The sequence below is a fragment of the Sesamum indicum genome, linkage group LG8 (genome assembly GCF_026168435.1).
Source record: "Sesamum indicum cultivar Baizhima isolate 11 linkage group LG8, ASM2616843v1, whole genome shotgun sequence".
NCBI classification, from domain to species: Eukaryota; Viridiplantae; Streptophyta; class Magnoliopsida; order Lamiales; family Pedaliaceae; genus Sesamum; species Sesamum indicum.
Window position 1 is genome coordinate 23271741 of NC_142664.1, and position 17234 is coordinate 23288974.

Consider the following 17234-nt stretch of genomic DNA (forward strand, 5'->3'; position numbering starts at 1 on the left):
AAATTATTGTTTGCGACTGAAAATACCTTTCTTTTATTTTATATAATTATATATTATAAATAATATAAAATATATAAACCAATATATCATATTTTATCAAAAAAAAAAAACTAATCTGAAGGTATTATCGACAAAAAAATAAAAACAATATTACAGTATCACAAATTATTATAAATGAGTGAAAAGGGCATTTCTTTTTTATATTATTATAGATAATAGATTTATTTCAATTCTCTTGTCCATTTTACTCCACTTACTTGGATTTAACTATCATTGTTATGTACATTTATTAAGTAAAACATGTAAATGGACTTTCATACACATTGTCTTTAGGAGATATTATTACGGAAAATTATTTTTTTGTTTCGTAATTTAAATTTCATTGTTTATGAAATTTTTAAAAATAGTTCCATAAAACTTTAAAATACCATATTATAAATTCTTCCACCAACTTTCATTAAACAAAAAAAACTACGTGCAAATTATATGGTTATTTTTCTTGATTTTAAAAAGATAATAAATACATGACTTGCACGTAAAAATTTTTTTTTATCAATTTTTAAAGTCTTCTGAAAGTTATGAAATTTTTTTGAAATTCTTGTAAATACTAAATTTGAAAATACATTGAACGAAATTGTGAAACGAAAAATAGAATTTGTGTGATAAGTTACATAAAAAGTAATGGTTAGACTGTGTTCTTGGACAGGTATATTAAGTATGAAACATCGAAAACCAAAGACAAGTTTGAATTAAAAACTTCATCGATACTAACAACATTTATACATATACAGGTTCAAATTAAAGTACCTTAATTGTCAATGTTTGCTAAAAACCAAGCAATCTATGAATTAGCGAACAAGCATTTTAAGGACAGTGTAGTTAGGGTCAAACGATTTATGTGATGAAATTCTTTTTGTTTCAATTGCCTTGCTAAAATGCGTTTTCTATTAATTATTCTTATTTATTTTTATATTGGATGCCGTATGATCAAGATATGCAATGTACTGGGTTAGACAGTTCGACCTAAAATCGGATTGTATCAATAAATAAATGGGTCTGGGTCGGCCCATGTATGTTTGGAAGCGAATCAATCTTGGGCCGATCTCAGGTATTAAAACTTAGGACTAGCCCAAATAGTGGCTCAGGACCACCTGGTCCTATGTTGGGTCTGGGTCAGGCTTGTTGGGCCTTCTTATTTTTCTTATTTTTAATATAAAAATAATGTATGACATATAAGTTTTATTTTATTCTTCTCGACTGACTACTTTATGCTTTTTCATACTTTTGAAACTCTAGGAATCATTATTTTTATTATTCTACTTCTAAATTTTTAATACTTTAATTCATTAGTACTCTTTTGTTATATTTTTTAAAAGTTTATTTTAAGTTTTTTTTGAATTTATTATTGTAACTCTGCTCATCAAATTATTGTTTAAGTTCAATATTTTTTAAACTAATAATTATTTATTTAATTATTAATAAATATTTTTTTGAACAAACTCAAGGTCGACTTCAAGCTGAAAATCCTGAATTTTTTTTTGCTAAACTCGACTTATTCACACCCCCTACCCTATGGGTAGGTAATGACAGCGAATTATGATAAAATAAAATTATGTTGCCTCACAACATCGACTTAGTCATGTTAATGGGCAGGTAATACCTTGATCCATACTTAATAATTTTATGTTAGATCCGTACCCGGACCCAATCATTTTATATTATTCCAGACCTGAACTCATACCCACTGAAATAAATATTTTGGGTGTGGGTAGAGTCTAACCCTAAAATATCCGTGTGTATGAATATTGAATGGTTAAAATTTAATAATATAAAATTTTATCGAATTTATAAGTTTTTTTATATATCAATCAACATGTACTAGTCATTTAAGATTTTTAAATTTTGTACATAGTATATTAATTCTTTTTAACATATTGATATTTGAAAAAAAAAACACATATAAGTTTTTCATCTTTGTTTTTGTAATGACATCTCCAAATTAAATTTATGATAAAATTAATTTGAATATAACAAAAAAATTAAAAAATATATAAAAAAATAAATTAGTTATGCCAGACTAATATATGAAATTGATAAGAAAAAAATGAAATTGAATTTAAACCTCATTAAATTAATGTTGATAGCAATTTCAAATGTATAAAAAAAATATTTCAAAGTTAAAATATATTTTTTATTGTTGATTGTGTAATTGATTAATAACAGTTAATAATTTTTTTAAAATTATTTTAATATTAAGTTATGATGATATATTATTATTGGAAAACATATTATTGTTTCATTCAATTTAACGTAGATAAGATCTAACGGGTAATACTCATACCGGACCCAATCATTTTAGATACAACATGGATAAAATTCATTGGGTACTGTATGGGTATGGTCTGAGTAGGATATATAAATAATAACTATGGATACTTATCGAGTTCGATACAAATAAAATAATACCCGTTCATTGACAGGCCTACATCTACTGCTTATGGGCCCTCTTCTCTTGCCAATATAGATGAACAGAATCAATGTCTGTGTTCTTATGTCATAAATTGGTACGTGGAAATATAGAGATTAAAAACGGAACCAACATTTTATCAATTCATTCCGAAATATATGTTCGACACAAATTAAACTTAATAATAAATGAAATTTTAAATAAAATGGCAGAAGTAATGAAATGTTAAAGCTTATTTCCATTACAAAGAAAGAAATAAAATTGAAAATACTTGAAATAATTCATATTTGTAACTTCATTCGTAAATAAGGATAAAGAATGAATTTATTGCTGTATATATGTAAAGCCTCCAGTCAACTAACAATGCATGTCTTTAAACATTGTAATGAGATAGAGCAATAAATAATAATGTAGCAGTGATTTGACCCATCGATTTAAATGATTTAGGTGGTTAATTAATGTAATACGGTATATGTCATAAATAGTCCTTCAAGTTCGTCTTTAATCCCCATCTTTATTTTCCGACCATATCGTCCATAAAATTAAATGTTTTATAAAAAAGGTGAAAATATTTTGTCTTAATTTGACTGGACTGTTATTTTGTCTTTATCTCTGAGTTTTCTTTCGAAAAACTGATTGCTTGGTCAGCATCTTGGCCAACTCAAAAGTTATAATTAAAATTATTGAAACTCAAAGCCATATATGTCATTTTTAAAATTGTACTAGGACGACTTTTTGTAGATCATCTCCTATTAAATTTCGTTCCAATCTAGAAATTAAATATTGAATCCAACATATGTTATCCAAATCAGCATTGACGGGAGAACAGTTCAAGAAACAGTAAATTAATACAAAATGCCTATATAAGTAGGCCAAAGAAACAAGAGCTACCATGTACAATTCAAAGAAATTTGTTCGGGGAGTGTTAAATGGTTTACGATGTATAGGGTTGCAGTTGAAATTGTGTGTGCGATATTTGTTCAAGAAAAAAATTGAGGGTTTTTATGTATTTATGGAATCCCGAATATCCATAAGAATGTTATGTCGTCCTCCCGAGTGATAGTTTCGTCATGCTATCGACGAAACTATTGTAATATAATACGTTTAACGTACTTTTTTAAGGCTGGCTTTAAGTTGCTAGCGCTTTTTGCATGAGCCGGAAGAGTACGGCGAATGGTCCTCCATCAACTTTGGTATATGTGCTGATTAGCTCGGCATGTGATTGTCGACAACGTCTTACTCAAATAATATATACATTTGAGAACTCAAAATTCTATGGATTTGAAGCTTAGGTTCGAGCAGAAGCGTGGGTTTAGTTTGTATGTTCTTATAGTAGCGTGTTTGTATTAGGGATGTGCTTTGATGTAGAGTTATTAGTTTGTTCTTCATGATTTTTTTTTTTTTTTTTTATGTAATAATGTGATGAATGATGCTATTGATTAGTTTTAGAGAGACAGAGTGGTTTTGATGTAATTATTCATAGGAAAAAAATGTAATTTTAGTCCTGTAAGACAGAGAGGTGATAATTTTGATCCTGTTCAAATTAAAATTTATAATTTGGTCCTATAACTTTATAAATTATCGTAACTTTAGTCCTTTCCAATCAATTTAATTGAAAAAATTTACGAATTTGATGACATGATAGTTTAATATTTTTTTTATTTTTTTGGGAAATACTTACATTTTACATCTCCTTACCTCACTACAAGAAATAAGCTATTGCAAATCTCGAATTGGTTGGACTAAAACCGCTATCGCCCTATGTTAGTAGACCAAAATTGCATTTTTCCATTCTGAAGGTCGTAACAGAATTTATATCCCTATTCGTGTGGACGCACTGTGGCCAATCAATTATTTTTAGATTTGTGGTTCATCTGAAATCATAGAGTTGAAAAATCTATAATATATGCCTTTCAAGCCCTACGTACAATTTTTGTTGTCCTAGTATTTTTTACGACATTAAGTCTTCTTACTTTACGACCTTGTTTGACTTAGGCGTTGGAGATAGGATTATAAATGACCAAACACATAATTGTTCAAATTTGTCTGAACTAACATTGAGCTTGAAAAATTGTGTTTGAATTTGGTTTGATTATTATTCTAGTCGAGTTGGTTGAATTACCAAGATTCGAGCTTAAGTAAAATTTATTATTTTTGTATAATTGAATTGAGTTTTTGAACTTGCAAGCTTATCGAACAAAAGATTTTGTTCAAGCTTGGTTCATTAAGTTCAACAAATCGAATCCAAATGAGTTTTTATTGATCGATTTCAAAAGAGTATCGTATAGTTTGGTTTAGCTTTCAGTTCTAATCGGAGGGTCAAGTAGGGGCCGTCGTAATGTGGTTCTAACTCCGACTTGTAAGTCTTGCTACACAAGGAATCTAGGCGTATTCGACTCATTTGGTAAGCATAATCCATATTTATTACATAAATAGAGTCCAAGCTGAAAATAAGAGATACGGCGAGAAAGATTAAGGCCTCATTTTCATAAATAATCATCGGCATTACTGAATTGATCTTCCAAGGATACTTTCTCAACTACTGAGTGTTTACAGAAAAAGTAGTCAGACTCTACATCTATGTAAAATTCAACCTGTAAACATGAACTAGTTTTCACAGCAAAAAACACCACACAACCAACCAACTGCTAGTGATCGATGCAGACAACATAATATCCTTTCCGGTCTTTTACTAGTCGATACCGTCTCTGTGGCTCAAACACTTCCTTGAGGCAGATGATTGGGTACATCTCCTTGATTGTCCAAGGGCATATACTGAGCCATGATAGCCCGAATCTCAGAGTCCATGTATCTCTGCATAATAACACATGCTATTAGTAAAGTACACCATGTGTTTTTTAAGTGCAACGGATGTGATCATCAAGTATGGTTCCATCTCTACCCCACCCTAATAGATCTCATTCTGAAACTGTATAATGTTAAAAACGAATATGACGTTTACCCGGATCCTATATTTGTAAATAGCATATCCTGCAACTCCTGCCAGCGCAAAGCCAAGAACGATCACCCACATAATGCCCCAGCTGACTTCTCTATTAGAATCTTTACCTGCATGAAAGAAGGTTGAGTACACTAGAAGAAATATGACTTTAAACCGTTGTTTCTGCAAACAAGGCCGCAACACAGGGTAAAACTATGACGAATGTTGATTAACCATGGTTAGAACTTAAGTTTCTGCATGGCAGATTTACAGGGTCAGGGGAAATTGGCTATGCACTTACTAATACATGTGTCATGTTCATGAATGTAGAGTAAGTTGCCGCTGCAACTGCATTCATAGCTTCCCCAAGTGTTTCTGCAACTGCAATGTTGACATTGGCAAGCCGTCTTTTCCTTGCACTCATCAATATCTGAAGCCATCCAAAATAATGAACCAAAAGTTCTCAGAAATACAAATGCAAATGCAAAGGCTAGCCTCTGTGATTATGTTCACCTTCACACTCTTTAACTCCATCACCCCTGAATCCTGGTGGGCACTTGCAACCATTCTTATGGTCATCCTGAAAAATACTCCAACACCTAATTTCAATATATTAAGAAGATGAAATAACTTGTCTTCCTATTAAGACAATGAAAAAGGTTTCGACTCACAATGCATGCAGAATATGTTCGTCCGTCCTTACTTCCTTTCCAACACCCTCCGTTGTTAATCCCACATCTTAATGCTCCAGAAGCTGTTAGACAAGGAATATGTTGAGAAATCTATAGAGCAGACAAAAACGGTCGTTTTAATTACAGGTGCTCGATTTAGAGCTTGACTCAAGCTCGTGCTTTTGGGAGTCATGAGTTCGTGAGTCTTTTTCTTGTGTATTTTATATACTTATATTCAATTAATACCTTGATTATTTATTTATATGATATGAGTTTTCACTTATGTTATTTAATATCTATCCAAATAAAATTGATCATTGATCTCGTTATTCTTTTTATTGAATAGTTATTTAATACAATGCATATGGCTAGTCTATTTTCAATAATCATTGTCTTTTTTTTTTGGGAAAATGTAAAAATGTTATCTAGCTAGACAAACTTCTTATGAAGATGACACAATCCCAATAATTATTGAATGTTTTATTTTACTCATCTCTTTTTAAATTTAATATTCAAATATTTAAAGTTGTCTATAAATTAATAATTAAATAATTTAATACATATATCTATACGTATTTGTTGATTACATATGTTATTACTAAACTAATCCTTGATATAACTATAAAATTATGTGCTACCATTAAGTTAAATAAATGCTTTAACACTTCAAATTTAAAAATTATCAATTCATAAAACATATCTAGATTATTATTCTACATTTAATTTCATATTAACGGTCATTATATCTTGTGACTTAAATCATTAGTTCTTACGAAAAAAATATGAAGAATATTGTTTTATTCAAGAAAAATCTTTTTATTCAATTTAATTTATATCGTAAAAAAGAGAGATTTATTCTTTTATAATATTAATTTAAATTTTATTAATTAGCTCAAGCCGGAGAGTTTTTCTTGTTCGAGCTCAAGCTCATGTTTGAAATTTTCAACATGAGCTCGAGCTCGAGGCTGAATATTTTTTGGCGGAGCTCAGGTCATTGGCAGCCCTAGTTTTAATGTTCAAACACATGAATTCCTCTTCAACAATGCTCTTACATATGGTGTCATGAGGTTTCAAAGAAAAAAGTAAAAATTCATACCTTCACAATGAGTATAACCATCACCAATGAACTTAACTCCCTGCACAATGGGGCAATGACACACTCTCCCCCGAAATGTATCCTACAATTACAAATATTTCATGCTAATCACATTATAATTAGCAATCAAAAACTATTGAGTTGAGAAAGATGAGAATACCCTGCATGCAGAAATGTTAGCAGCCTTATCTTGCCAGCAACCGCCATTGTTTTGTAAACACTCATTTGTTTCCATATCTGCTCCCATTCAACACACAAAGATTGCAACTTAGCATGCATGGCGGTATAATGTACAAGTTGACAAGAACGAGCCGAAATAGCATTTTTCATCTCATATCTTAGGATCGGTCAAAATTTTTTCCATTATTTACGAATTCTCATCAGTGGTCCCATAAGTTACAAAAACTCTCACTTTTAGTCCTTTCATTAGAATTCGTTAGTATTTTAATGGAAAAAGCATGTGACCGTTATGCACAACGTCGATGAGTTAACAACCATGTGCTTAGGACTTGGCCTCTTCCGTTAAAATACTATGGAATCTAAAGAAATGACTAAAAATGATTTTTTTTTTAATTTATGGGACTATTATTGAGAATTCCATAACTATTGGGACAAAAAATGTACTGACCTTAAGATACGGGATGGAAACTGCTATTTCCCCAAGAATGACGAGCTAGATTCATAATAGAAATAGTTACCTCTAGTCAAACAAATGGCAGGCTCAGTAGTCTCCTCAAAACCTGAACATATGGCCTTCAAAACTGCTCCTTTGTCCAATTTACCTGTTCACAAAATTCATTCATGCAGAATTATTTTGCTTCACTAAGGATCGTAATGAGTTGCTTAAAGTTTTCTACCTCTATATTGTCTGTTGTTTATGACAAGAGTCGGCAAGATGGTGACGTCCCCTCGGGAGCCATTTCCTATCTGAGAATAGATTGAATCTGTAGTTAATAGCTCTAATAGAAAACTGAAACCGATGTTAACGCAAAGGCTTGTAGGACCAGTAAACCTGTGCTTCCTGTTCTGCTTTGAGAATTGAGTTATCAACATCGGCCTCAATGTCTCCGATACATTTATCAATCTTTCTCACATCATATCCTACACACAACAAAAGGGAAAATATGCAATTGTAACTGTCTATGATGTTGTAAGAATGTATAGTTGCTCTGTTGTTACCAATGATCATGCAGAATAAAACAAACAGAGAAAGACGTCGGCCTACCAAGGGACTGAATTACTAGATCAGCACACTGTTTAGTGTACTTCTTTTCTTTCATTGGACAACGAATTGAAAAATCTGTGACGTAGTCCCACCACTGCCATGGCTTTCCGTTTTCCTTTGCAACCTTAAAGAAGCAGGCTTGGCGTAGGTTTTGCACGACAACATCCCTGCCATCATATCCCCTACTAAAGTCCTGCTCAGGATCCGGTGCACAATACCTGCCGTGATTGATGCACTGTGACTTACACTGTTGGCTGAGAATAAACGCCTCAGGACAATACCACGTTATATAATGTGGAGTGAACTGAGTGTAGCCTTTCTGCTCAAGTATCTGTGCTGCGCCTTTGAAATTCCTAACAAAAGTTAGTTGGCTTTCACACTTGGGGCCACACTCATCGTTGCTATTCGTCCAGAACTCATACTCAACTCGCTCGTCAGGATGCGGTAGAGCCTCCCTCCAATCAAGATTTATGCTCACCATTTCTCCTTTAGATAATTCCTTTTTCATTCTTTCCCCAAGTTCCTTGCTTATGAGTGCTGATGGAATACTTATGTTCTGTAGATAATCAGCCTGCGCATCAGTTTCCTCCGGGGTATCCATTGTAATAAGAGGCTCAATCCTGTCATCTGCAACAAGAATAGCTGCAGCTCCAGCATTCTGAGCATTCCATGCCTTCAATGTAAAGTAGCAATCTGCCACCAAATGATAACAAATAATCAACAATTCTTCACCAGACACTACAAAAAAAATGAATTCTTGTCTATACTATAAACCACTACGACTTACGAATCATGACAAATCGATACTATCTACCACAGTCAAATGAAATCGGCGCAGAAATTTAACTTAATGGTTTTGCTTCGGTTGCAGCTGTTATGCAGCCGTGGTCAATTAGTATTCGCCAAAATATTTTACTTTTGATCATGATAATTAATTGTAACAGGAAACAGCATTTCTGCTAGTGATGTAAGAAAAGCAACTGATAAAAAAAGAAGACAAAATCCAAAACATATGACCTCCTCTGTCTGCAAGAAGGAAAATAGGAATTCCACCAGGCTTGTTCTTCCAAGTAATATCAGAATCTTGAAAAGTGTTGCATGCCTTTTGATTGGCTTTAGGGTAGAAGACAGAGCCAAGCATTGTTCCTCCATATTGGGGCACCCCAAAATTCCCTATTGCACATTCATAAATACCTCTCACTGACCCTGGAGATGTCACCCTCAAGTTGTTCTTCTCCACCACAAACCTTCCCCAACAACACGGTAATGACCCCAACAAGATCAAACAAATGCAAGCCAAAACTCCATGCTTAATTTTCCTCGTCTTATACATAGTTTTAACCGAATCCAACTCCCTTTTCCAGACACTCACTCTATATCCAACAACACCCACCTGATTATAGTATAAAAATCAAATCTTTGGGACAAATAATGAAAGCCCACAAAATAAAGTGATCAATCAAAGTTGTCGATATAATTTTCTTGAAAAATTTTCGAAGAGAGAGAGAGAGAGAGTTAAGGGGATGAACAAAAAGATTCAAGAAAAATGATGTTGGAGTTGATTGATAAAATTTATAAACTTATAAGTTTTGGTTTGTGTTCACCTGAGTAACAAACTACTGTCAACGTAGCAAAATACAAGTAGTCCTAGGACCGAGAAAACAGTTGAGTATCCAGATCTGAGAAACCGTTAGATGTTGATCAAGTCTATATCAGGAACCGTTAGTTGAAGAAGTCTCAATTATAAAAAAACAAAAAGGTTACTGTTATAGATGTCAAACATAGGTGCTTAATTCCACGTCATAAAATTTATGTCCACTTGAAAAGGACAATGCTAATTGCTCTGGTGCCAACGAGCCCGAATTGTTCAGTTCGGTACAAACTTGTCAAATTGGTATTATTGAGAATTGTGGCCTGATAATTATTTCATCTTTGTTGGACCCAAATGTAAGGGTTAAATTTCGTTGGTTCAAAATGTTTCAACTAGTTTGCATCAAATGACCTTGTGGTCCCCAGTTATTTAAAAAATTACTTTTTTGGTCAGAATTTAAAATATGACAAGTGTATTGGCTAATTGCACAAATTTTATTCTTAGAGATTTTGGATATTTTTTTTATTTTATCACAAGTTTGAAACATTTCTAACAAAACAATATTAATGCGGATTGAGGTTCGGTAACAATACAACGATCGAAGGACAATAACTGAATTGTATGGAATTAAATAGAATCATTTGTAAAATAATGCTAAAGTAAGTGTTGTGGGGTGCTTAGATAAGTGAATGGGAGCTTAAATAAGTGTATAGTATGCAAAATATGAGCGGGGAATGTGTGGCCTTGTTGTTTGAGAATGAAAATGTGTTGGGTGTCAATGACTTACCTTTGAACCTCTATTTATAGGCAATTTTGGGCGAGATAGGGGTAGTTATAAGCAATCTGCATATCATCTGAATCCCCTTGATGTTGATTGTGAAACAAAAGTAATCATACTTGATTAGGAGTTATCTTCTAAGAGTTATAACTGTTTAAAAGAGTCATGTCCAATCAACTCAAAAAATATGGAGGTTGGTTACTAATTGTCTTGTCCAATTGGTCCTGTTGATATATGTGGCGCCAACTAGAGATCTTTTGTAGCCTTTGATGTGTAGAATGGGGATGACGTAAACCTGTTATGCAATGTTCTCTATTGGCCAACAAGGTTTGGGGACTGGTGGGCTAATTAAATGGGTGCTCACTCCTTTGTCTTGGGCTTTGGAGATTAATTTAATAGGGTATCATCATTCGCCCCAACTCTAGTAATACAAGACTTATGTATGATATGTATAATAAATTTAAAAAAATTTATTGCTATATTTTAATATCAATATGTAAATTTCTAACAATTCAGAATATTTTATATATTTATGTGGGAGTATATATTTGTAACAAGATTATGTGTAATTACTTGGATATTTTTTATTAGATGCATAATAATTTACGCTTGTCAATCTTATATAATAAATATTCTAAATAATTATTATTTTAATTATTAATCAAAAATATATTTTTTAACAAGTTCTAGCTCGGGCTCAAGCTTAAGCCTAAAAGATTTGAACTTGTCGAGCTCGAACCTGAATTTTTTAGTTTGGTTTGCTTACACCCTTACTAGTGACTATTGAGAGGAACACTTCTATTGCTGTTTAGTTTCATTTTTTAGCTTGTTTTATTTCAACTCCCAAAGATAAACTCGATTCTTGAGGACCAAGGCCTCGGTGAAAGAGTGGAAGAGGATTTCTCTATATTTCTTCTCATGTTCCTTCAAATTTCTTTTGGATTGTAAATCATCTTGAGTGTCGTTATAAAAAAAAACAAATCCTCATAAGTACACTAGGTACTCTGCTCATACTTGCTCCGCTGTCTACCAACTCCAATAAAATCGGTTGAACATGAAGTTGTATAACACCATAAGTTGGTTCATCCTGATATGCTCCATTATTTTGGTGTTAGCTCGAAGAAGGTTAACACGGGGCCCCCATGCTCCTATACTAGTTGGTATATTCATCAATTTGAAATCCCCGCAAGACTATAAACTGATTGTAAACTACAATCTCCTTTCATTTGCTAATTTTGCATATTTCTACACCTGCTTGGGCACCAATTATACCCTTTGATGGGCTTCAGAAGGCTTTTTCTTTGGTCTAGTCTCAATAACAGGACTCATAGTTCATAAACTCAAATTGGTGTTAGAGGTCATTATACAAGTTTTTGTTTCAAAAGACTAGCTTCTGTGTGCCCAATGATCAAACAATCTTACACATAGATTCGAACTCCATCTTCCACTTGTTGGACTACCACCAAATGCTTAGACAATTCATTAGAGAAGTCAACCAATACACACACTCAAGTATAATCAATTCTGATATAAGCTCGCAACAATATCAGAATACAATGGTGACCTATCCACCTACAATTCGTCCAAAACTCAAGAGGTAAGTTTTTTAATTTTACCGAAATTGGTATTCGCCTATGCTTGTTGCTTCTCCAACTGCGCATCAGGCTTCCAACACTGCAAGAATATAGGTTGGCTTTGGAAAAGCCAAGGAATACCTCCAATGACCTTCTCCAAAGCAACCTCAATTTTAAAGATAAAAATGTAGAATTCGCTAGATAATGAAATAACTTCTTTCACAACAGAATATGTGGAGCAAACATTGGTCCACAAATGATTGAAGTATAGTCTACGACCAAAAAAGTACCTAATTTTGTAGCTTGGGAACGCCATAAACCCTCCTCCACCATGGCCCTCTTTGGTTTAACAATCACAATGCAATTTTGTTTTTCTAGTTCGATATTACAGTAACTTTATATATATTATAGTTATCCCATATAACAATAAAAATATTATATAAGAATGTTAATGAGGGGTAAAATTGAAATTTTATATAATTTTTTTGCTGATGTCGATATTTTTCAATTCAAACCCTAATAGAAAATGGTCATGTATAAATCGAAAATCTTCCAAAGGCATGTGAGTGTAATTTTGAACTTTTTTGAAAGAAAGTGTAATTTTATATTTTAGAGGGGTCTAAGCGTAATTAATCTAAAATAAAAAAAAAAGTATAAGTGTATATTTATATTACTTTTATATCTATACTCCAATTCAAGATGGGCTGAGCTGGAAATGAAACTCAGAGTCAGATGATTATATTCAGAATTTCAGATCCCCCTCCCCCACACCACAGTCCAGTTCACATACACGCTCGGTGAACGTGTTCTACGATTTCTACGGCTAGCTGAGCTTGGTTTCTTCTCTTTGCTTGGTACTCATGGCTCAACTCTTTTACTCTGCGTGTGCTTGCCTCCAATTGCCTCCCCGACATCCCGGAACTCCAAGTTCGTCCTTGTATTCCAGTCAGTTGGGCTCCGCCATACCACGCAGAATCGGCAATAAGCTGGCCGTCGTTACGAGACCTGAGGTTGAGACTGATGGTTGTGGCACTGGGACTAGAGTATTTGTGGTGTCTGACTTGCACACAGATTACTCGGAGAATATGTGTTGGGTCAAGTCTTTGTCTTCCCGCACGCACGATAAAGATGTGCTTGTGGTTGCCGGCGATGTGGCCGAAACCTACACCAATTTCCTTCTCACCATGTCCATTTTGAAGGATAAGTTTCGGCATGTCTTCTTTGTGCCGGGTAACCATGATCTTTGGCTCCGCAGGGAAAAAACTGATTATGTAAGCACCATTCTCTCTCGCCTCTCTCAATTTTGTTTTTATTTTTTCTTACTGTTAGAATTCTCTAATTGAAAGAACTAATTTTCTTCTATGATATTGATTTACAAATAAGCTGCTCTGATTATTAAACTTGGTGGGAATTTTTGAACTCAAGGCTTCGTGGTTCATGGCAATCTCTAGTCCTATGCCACGGGGCTTACCAGTAACCTCACACAGGTGAAGTCCTCAAGTGTGAGTTGACTTCGATGGATCCTACATTATCAAGCTTCAAAAACTTCATAAAATCGCCAATACCCCTGCTGAGTGCCTTTTTCTTATTCGAATATCTCACGTTAAAACTTTTATCCCTCACCAACTATTTTCCTCCGACGATGTTCAGCTGGGTTCTCTTGATAAGCTGGATAAATTGCTAGATGCATGTTTGAAACTTGGAGTTGAAACTAAACCTGGCATTGTTGATGGTTTGGGAATCATCCCATTGTACTCTTGGTATCATGAGGTAAGTGGTTAAATGCTTTATCCTATGATGGCTTCAGTATGGATCTGAATGACTTACTCATTTTTCATGACCTGGCTTTGTTCTAGAGCTTTGATGGGGAAAGGGACATAACTGGAATCCGTATTCCATCCTTGGAGATGGTGATTAACTTTCTTTCTCCTAGTAAGGATTTCATATCTCTGACTTAGCCATCACTGCTGTTAGATGCCGAATCACTGATTAAAGTGTGTATGTATATGTTGTTGATGTACTTTTATGATTATCCTGGAGTGGTCAAAATCAACCTTCCCTCGTTTTACTTTATTTAGTTGACAATAATGTTATTAACATTAATCTGTACAGCTGTCACCATACTAAATAGGTAAAGACACAATGGTTCTTTGGCTTTTCCATTTTGATTTTTTAATTATTACATTTGTTGTCTCCAATGAATTCTATGAGCTAAGATATTAATTGTTGCACTGTAGGCATGTAAGGACTTTCATGTGTGCAAATGGCCTGACGATCTGAAAAATGGAGGGACTTCCCTTGCTCTATATTTTGATTCTTTGAATGACGAGAATTGGTACATAGTTGAAGATATCTTGAGGAGATGCAGTCATATAATTTCATTTTCTCACTTTGTTCCGAGGTCAGTGAATTCTTGTTTGGACTTGGATTTACTTTGCTTGTTACTATGCATGCACATCCCACATCTGCAGCTATAAACCCAGACCATGCTATTCTAATATTTACCCGATTAGTTCTGTATTGGGATAGCTTAGAAGATGTTTATGGAGAAAGTCATGTCCCCCTTTGCTCTTCCCACTCCATTCTTGAATGATGATTCCATTAGCATAGGCACATAGAGAAATCAAATGATTATTAAGAGTGGGATTATATATACAGTTCGACATCATAGTAGCTCCTGTTCAAGAATGTGGAATTAGATTTTGATACATTCTCAATGCTTTCGGAACAACCCTGTGATTGTAGAAGTGTAGCCCTGTTGTTCCATCCAATAAAGACGCTTTTCTTTCAGCAAAGCTTAAGTGTTAAATTTAAAACAGGAATCTGACAGTATTTGTAAACTCTTCTGCAGGCAAGAGTTATGCCCAGAAAAAAGAATGCTCTTCTATCCTAACCTTCCAAAAATTATTGGCTCAAAATATCTTGAGACACGAATAAGAGCTATACATGGAGCTGAAGGGAGGCAATCAGCATGTCATGTGTTTGGTCATACTCATTTTTGTTGGGATGCTATCCTCAATGGTATCAGGTGACCGCAATTATCAGAACAACTTTATTTATCAGTTATGGCATATTATTGCATCAAAACTTGCTAGTCCCTGCAGTCAGTAAGTTGTCTTCTTCTAAGCATTACTTATCAAGTAAGTTAGACCTCAAATAGGGCTGTTGCTCAAAAATTAGTATCACAAAGCGAGAGTAGTGATCATCATCTGGTCTATACATGTATTATCTCCCTTATATTTGTATCTAACTAGCATTAGTCGAAGAGAAGTATGAGGCAGAAGCCTTTTAGGTACGGGATACCTGTCATTATCTGAATAAATTTGGTCCATGTGAATCTTATGGTTGTTGATACTCTAGATGGTGCAAAAAATAATAGTGGAGAGTAGAAGAGAATCCTCCTCGACCTAATGCATGCTTTGAAGTCTTAATTCTTTATTTAACATTTGCATGGTCACAAATTGCAGGTATGTGCAGGCACCACTGGCTTATCCCAGGGAAAGGAAAAGAAGAATGAATGGAGGTGAATACTGGCTGCCATTTTGTATTTACTCCAGTGGAAATTTTGCAGAAAGGGTCTCACCTTGCTATTGGTCTGATTATTATTCTGTCAACCCCAGAACACCAGAAGTCACTCAGCTAGCCCCCTGGGTCTCCAGGTTTTACACTAAAGTTTGATGAACTAAACAAATTTTATGTAAGGATTGTATGACTAGCCAAGACCGGAAGCCTTTGCATCTCATAGTCATCTAGTGTTAAATACTCTTTCAATAGCTGTTGGAATGGACTTATGGGACCGCTCTTATACACTCTCTTTACTCTACGAAGTTTGATAATAGATTTATGTGATCATTGATTATATACTTTTTATACATTTAGATGAACCTAAAATCTATTTCCCACACAAGGAATTGAAATTTCATGAATTAAGCATTTCATTTGTATATCGAGGAGTTGACATCCCCGATCTTGACAAATTCATAGAAATTGCCCGCCAAAGTTATGTGCTGTTTGGATTTTGTAACATTCTATATGATTTTAAGATCATTTAGGATTAACTACATTTAGACCCTTTCTCATAATGGAAAATTACACAAGAACTTTTGTAATTACACTTTTCGAGAATTCTCCATTTACAACTTTATCTTTTCTATTAGAGTTTGAACAGAAAATGGTATTTTAGTAAAAAAAAACAAACATAAATTTCTAATTTTATATCTTGTTCATCATTCAGTTCAATTGTTGACAATATGACTATTTTTTCATTCATAAATGACTATTTTTAAGCAGATGACAATAATTTGTGTAGTATATTTTGATGCATATAGTCCAAAGAGGCCCAACTCAATGACGAATAAAAAGTCCAGGGCCTCCCCCATTAAACCAGTAGCACACGAAGAAGGGTAGAAGCCCATGGATTCAGCCCAGAAATCTGGGCCAATAAGGATGATCGACCCAAGGACCACACCCAACCATCCCCACGTGGCGTACACTTGGATTGCCAGGTGTGCCTTTCAGCCAGCATGAAAGACACGGTGCAAGGGAGGTCCTCCTAAAATCCTGGACTCCTTGGTAGCTAGGGCTCCCTAGTGCTAGGAGTCCTCGATAGTGAAGGATCTCCCTCAACTCAATGATAGGTATTCAAAAGCAAACTTAATAAAAGATAAAGGCAAATCATGGTTTATCTAAACGGTTTTTATCCATTTTTTTCAAGAACGAAGTACACGTGCAGAACCCCATTATATGGGGATATCCCTCTATAAATATAGGTTTGATTCGCAGGCGGTGGACACCTTCTAGATCTTCAAGCACTTTTATGAACACTCGTTTAAGCACTCTTTTTGCAAGACTAACATATCATCTTCTATAATCCGATCATTATATCTCCATA

At 34.0% G+C, this 17234-nt stretch overlaps 2 protein-coding genes across 2 annotated transcripts; one reads left to right on the forward strand and one right to left on the reverse strand.

Annotated features, from left to right (window-relative positions):
• Nucleotides 1-4951: 4951 nt before the first annotated feature.
• On the reverse strand, nucleotides 4952-9914 carry LOC105168515 (vacuolar-sorting receptor 1). Its single transcript, XM_011088620.3, has 12 exons — nucleotides 9418-9914; nucleotides 8401-9093; nucleotides 8188-8276; nucleotides 8033-8102; nucleotides 7874-7957; nucleotides 7336-7412; nucleotides 7176-7257; nucleotides 6080-6162; nucleotides 5922-5988; nucleotides 5710-5838; nucleotides 5430-5536; nucleotides 4952-5281 (listed from the first exon to the last, which is right to left on the reverse strand). Exons 1-12 carry the CDS (start codon nucleotides 9731-9733, stop codon nucleotides 5183-5185), a joined length of 1896 nt encoding a protein of 631 aa, XP_011086922.1. The 5' UTR covers nucleotides 9734-9914; the 3' UTR covers nucleotides 4952-5182.
• A 3129-nt stretch (nucleotides 9915-13043) lies between these two features.
• On the forward strand, nucleotides 13044-16202 carry LOC105168516 (uncharacterized). The gene is made up of 6 exons (XM_011088621.3): nucleotides 13044-13614; nucleotides 13994-14113; nucleotides 14200-14253; nucleotides 14581-14744; nucleotides 15195-15371; nucleotides 15811-16202. Exons 1-6 carry the CDS (start codon nucleotides 13204-13206, stop codon nucleotides 16019-16021), a joined length of 1137 nt encoding a protein of 378 aa, XP_011086923.1. The 5' UTR covers nucleotides 13044-13203; the 3' UTR covers nucleotides 16022-16202.
• The last annotated feature ends 1032 nt before the right edge of the window (nucleotides 16203-17234 follow it).

What these genes read in the sequence shown, in the direction of transcription:
- LOC105168515 (XM_011088620.3), bottom strand. Translation starts at nt 9,733, where the DNA reads ATGTATAAGACGAGGAAAATTAAGCATGGAGTTTTGGCTTGCATTTGT. An exon ending in GAACATATTCTGCATGCATT is followed by an intron (nt 5,989 to 6,079) that starts GTGAGTCGAAAC and finishes AGTATTTTTCAG; the next exon opens with GATGACCATAAGAATGGTTG. An exon ending in TGAACATGACACATGTATTA is followed by an intron (nt 5,537 to 5,709) that starts GTAAGTGCATAG and finishes TCTTTCATGCAG; the next exon opens with GTAAAGATTCTAATAGAGAA.
- LOC105168516 (XM_011088621.3), top strand. Translation starts at nt 13,204, where the DNA reads ATGGCTCAACTCTTTTACTCTGCGTGTGCTTGCCTCCAATTGCCTCCC. An exon ending in GTATTCCATCCTTGGAGATG is followed by an intron (nt 14,254 to 14,580) that starts GTGATTAACTTT and finishes GTTGCACTGTAG; the next exon opens with GCATGTAAGGACTTTCATGT. An exon ending in TTTTCTCACTTTGTTCCGAG is followed by an intron (nt 14,745 to 15,194) that starts GTCAGTGAATTC and finishes ACTCTTCTGCAG; the next exon opens with GCAAGAGTTATGCCCAGAAA.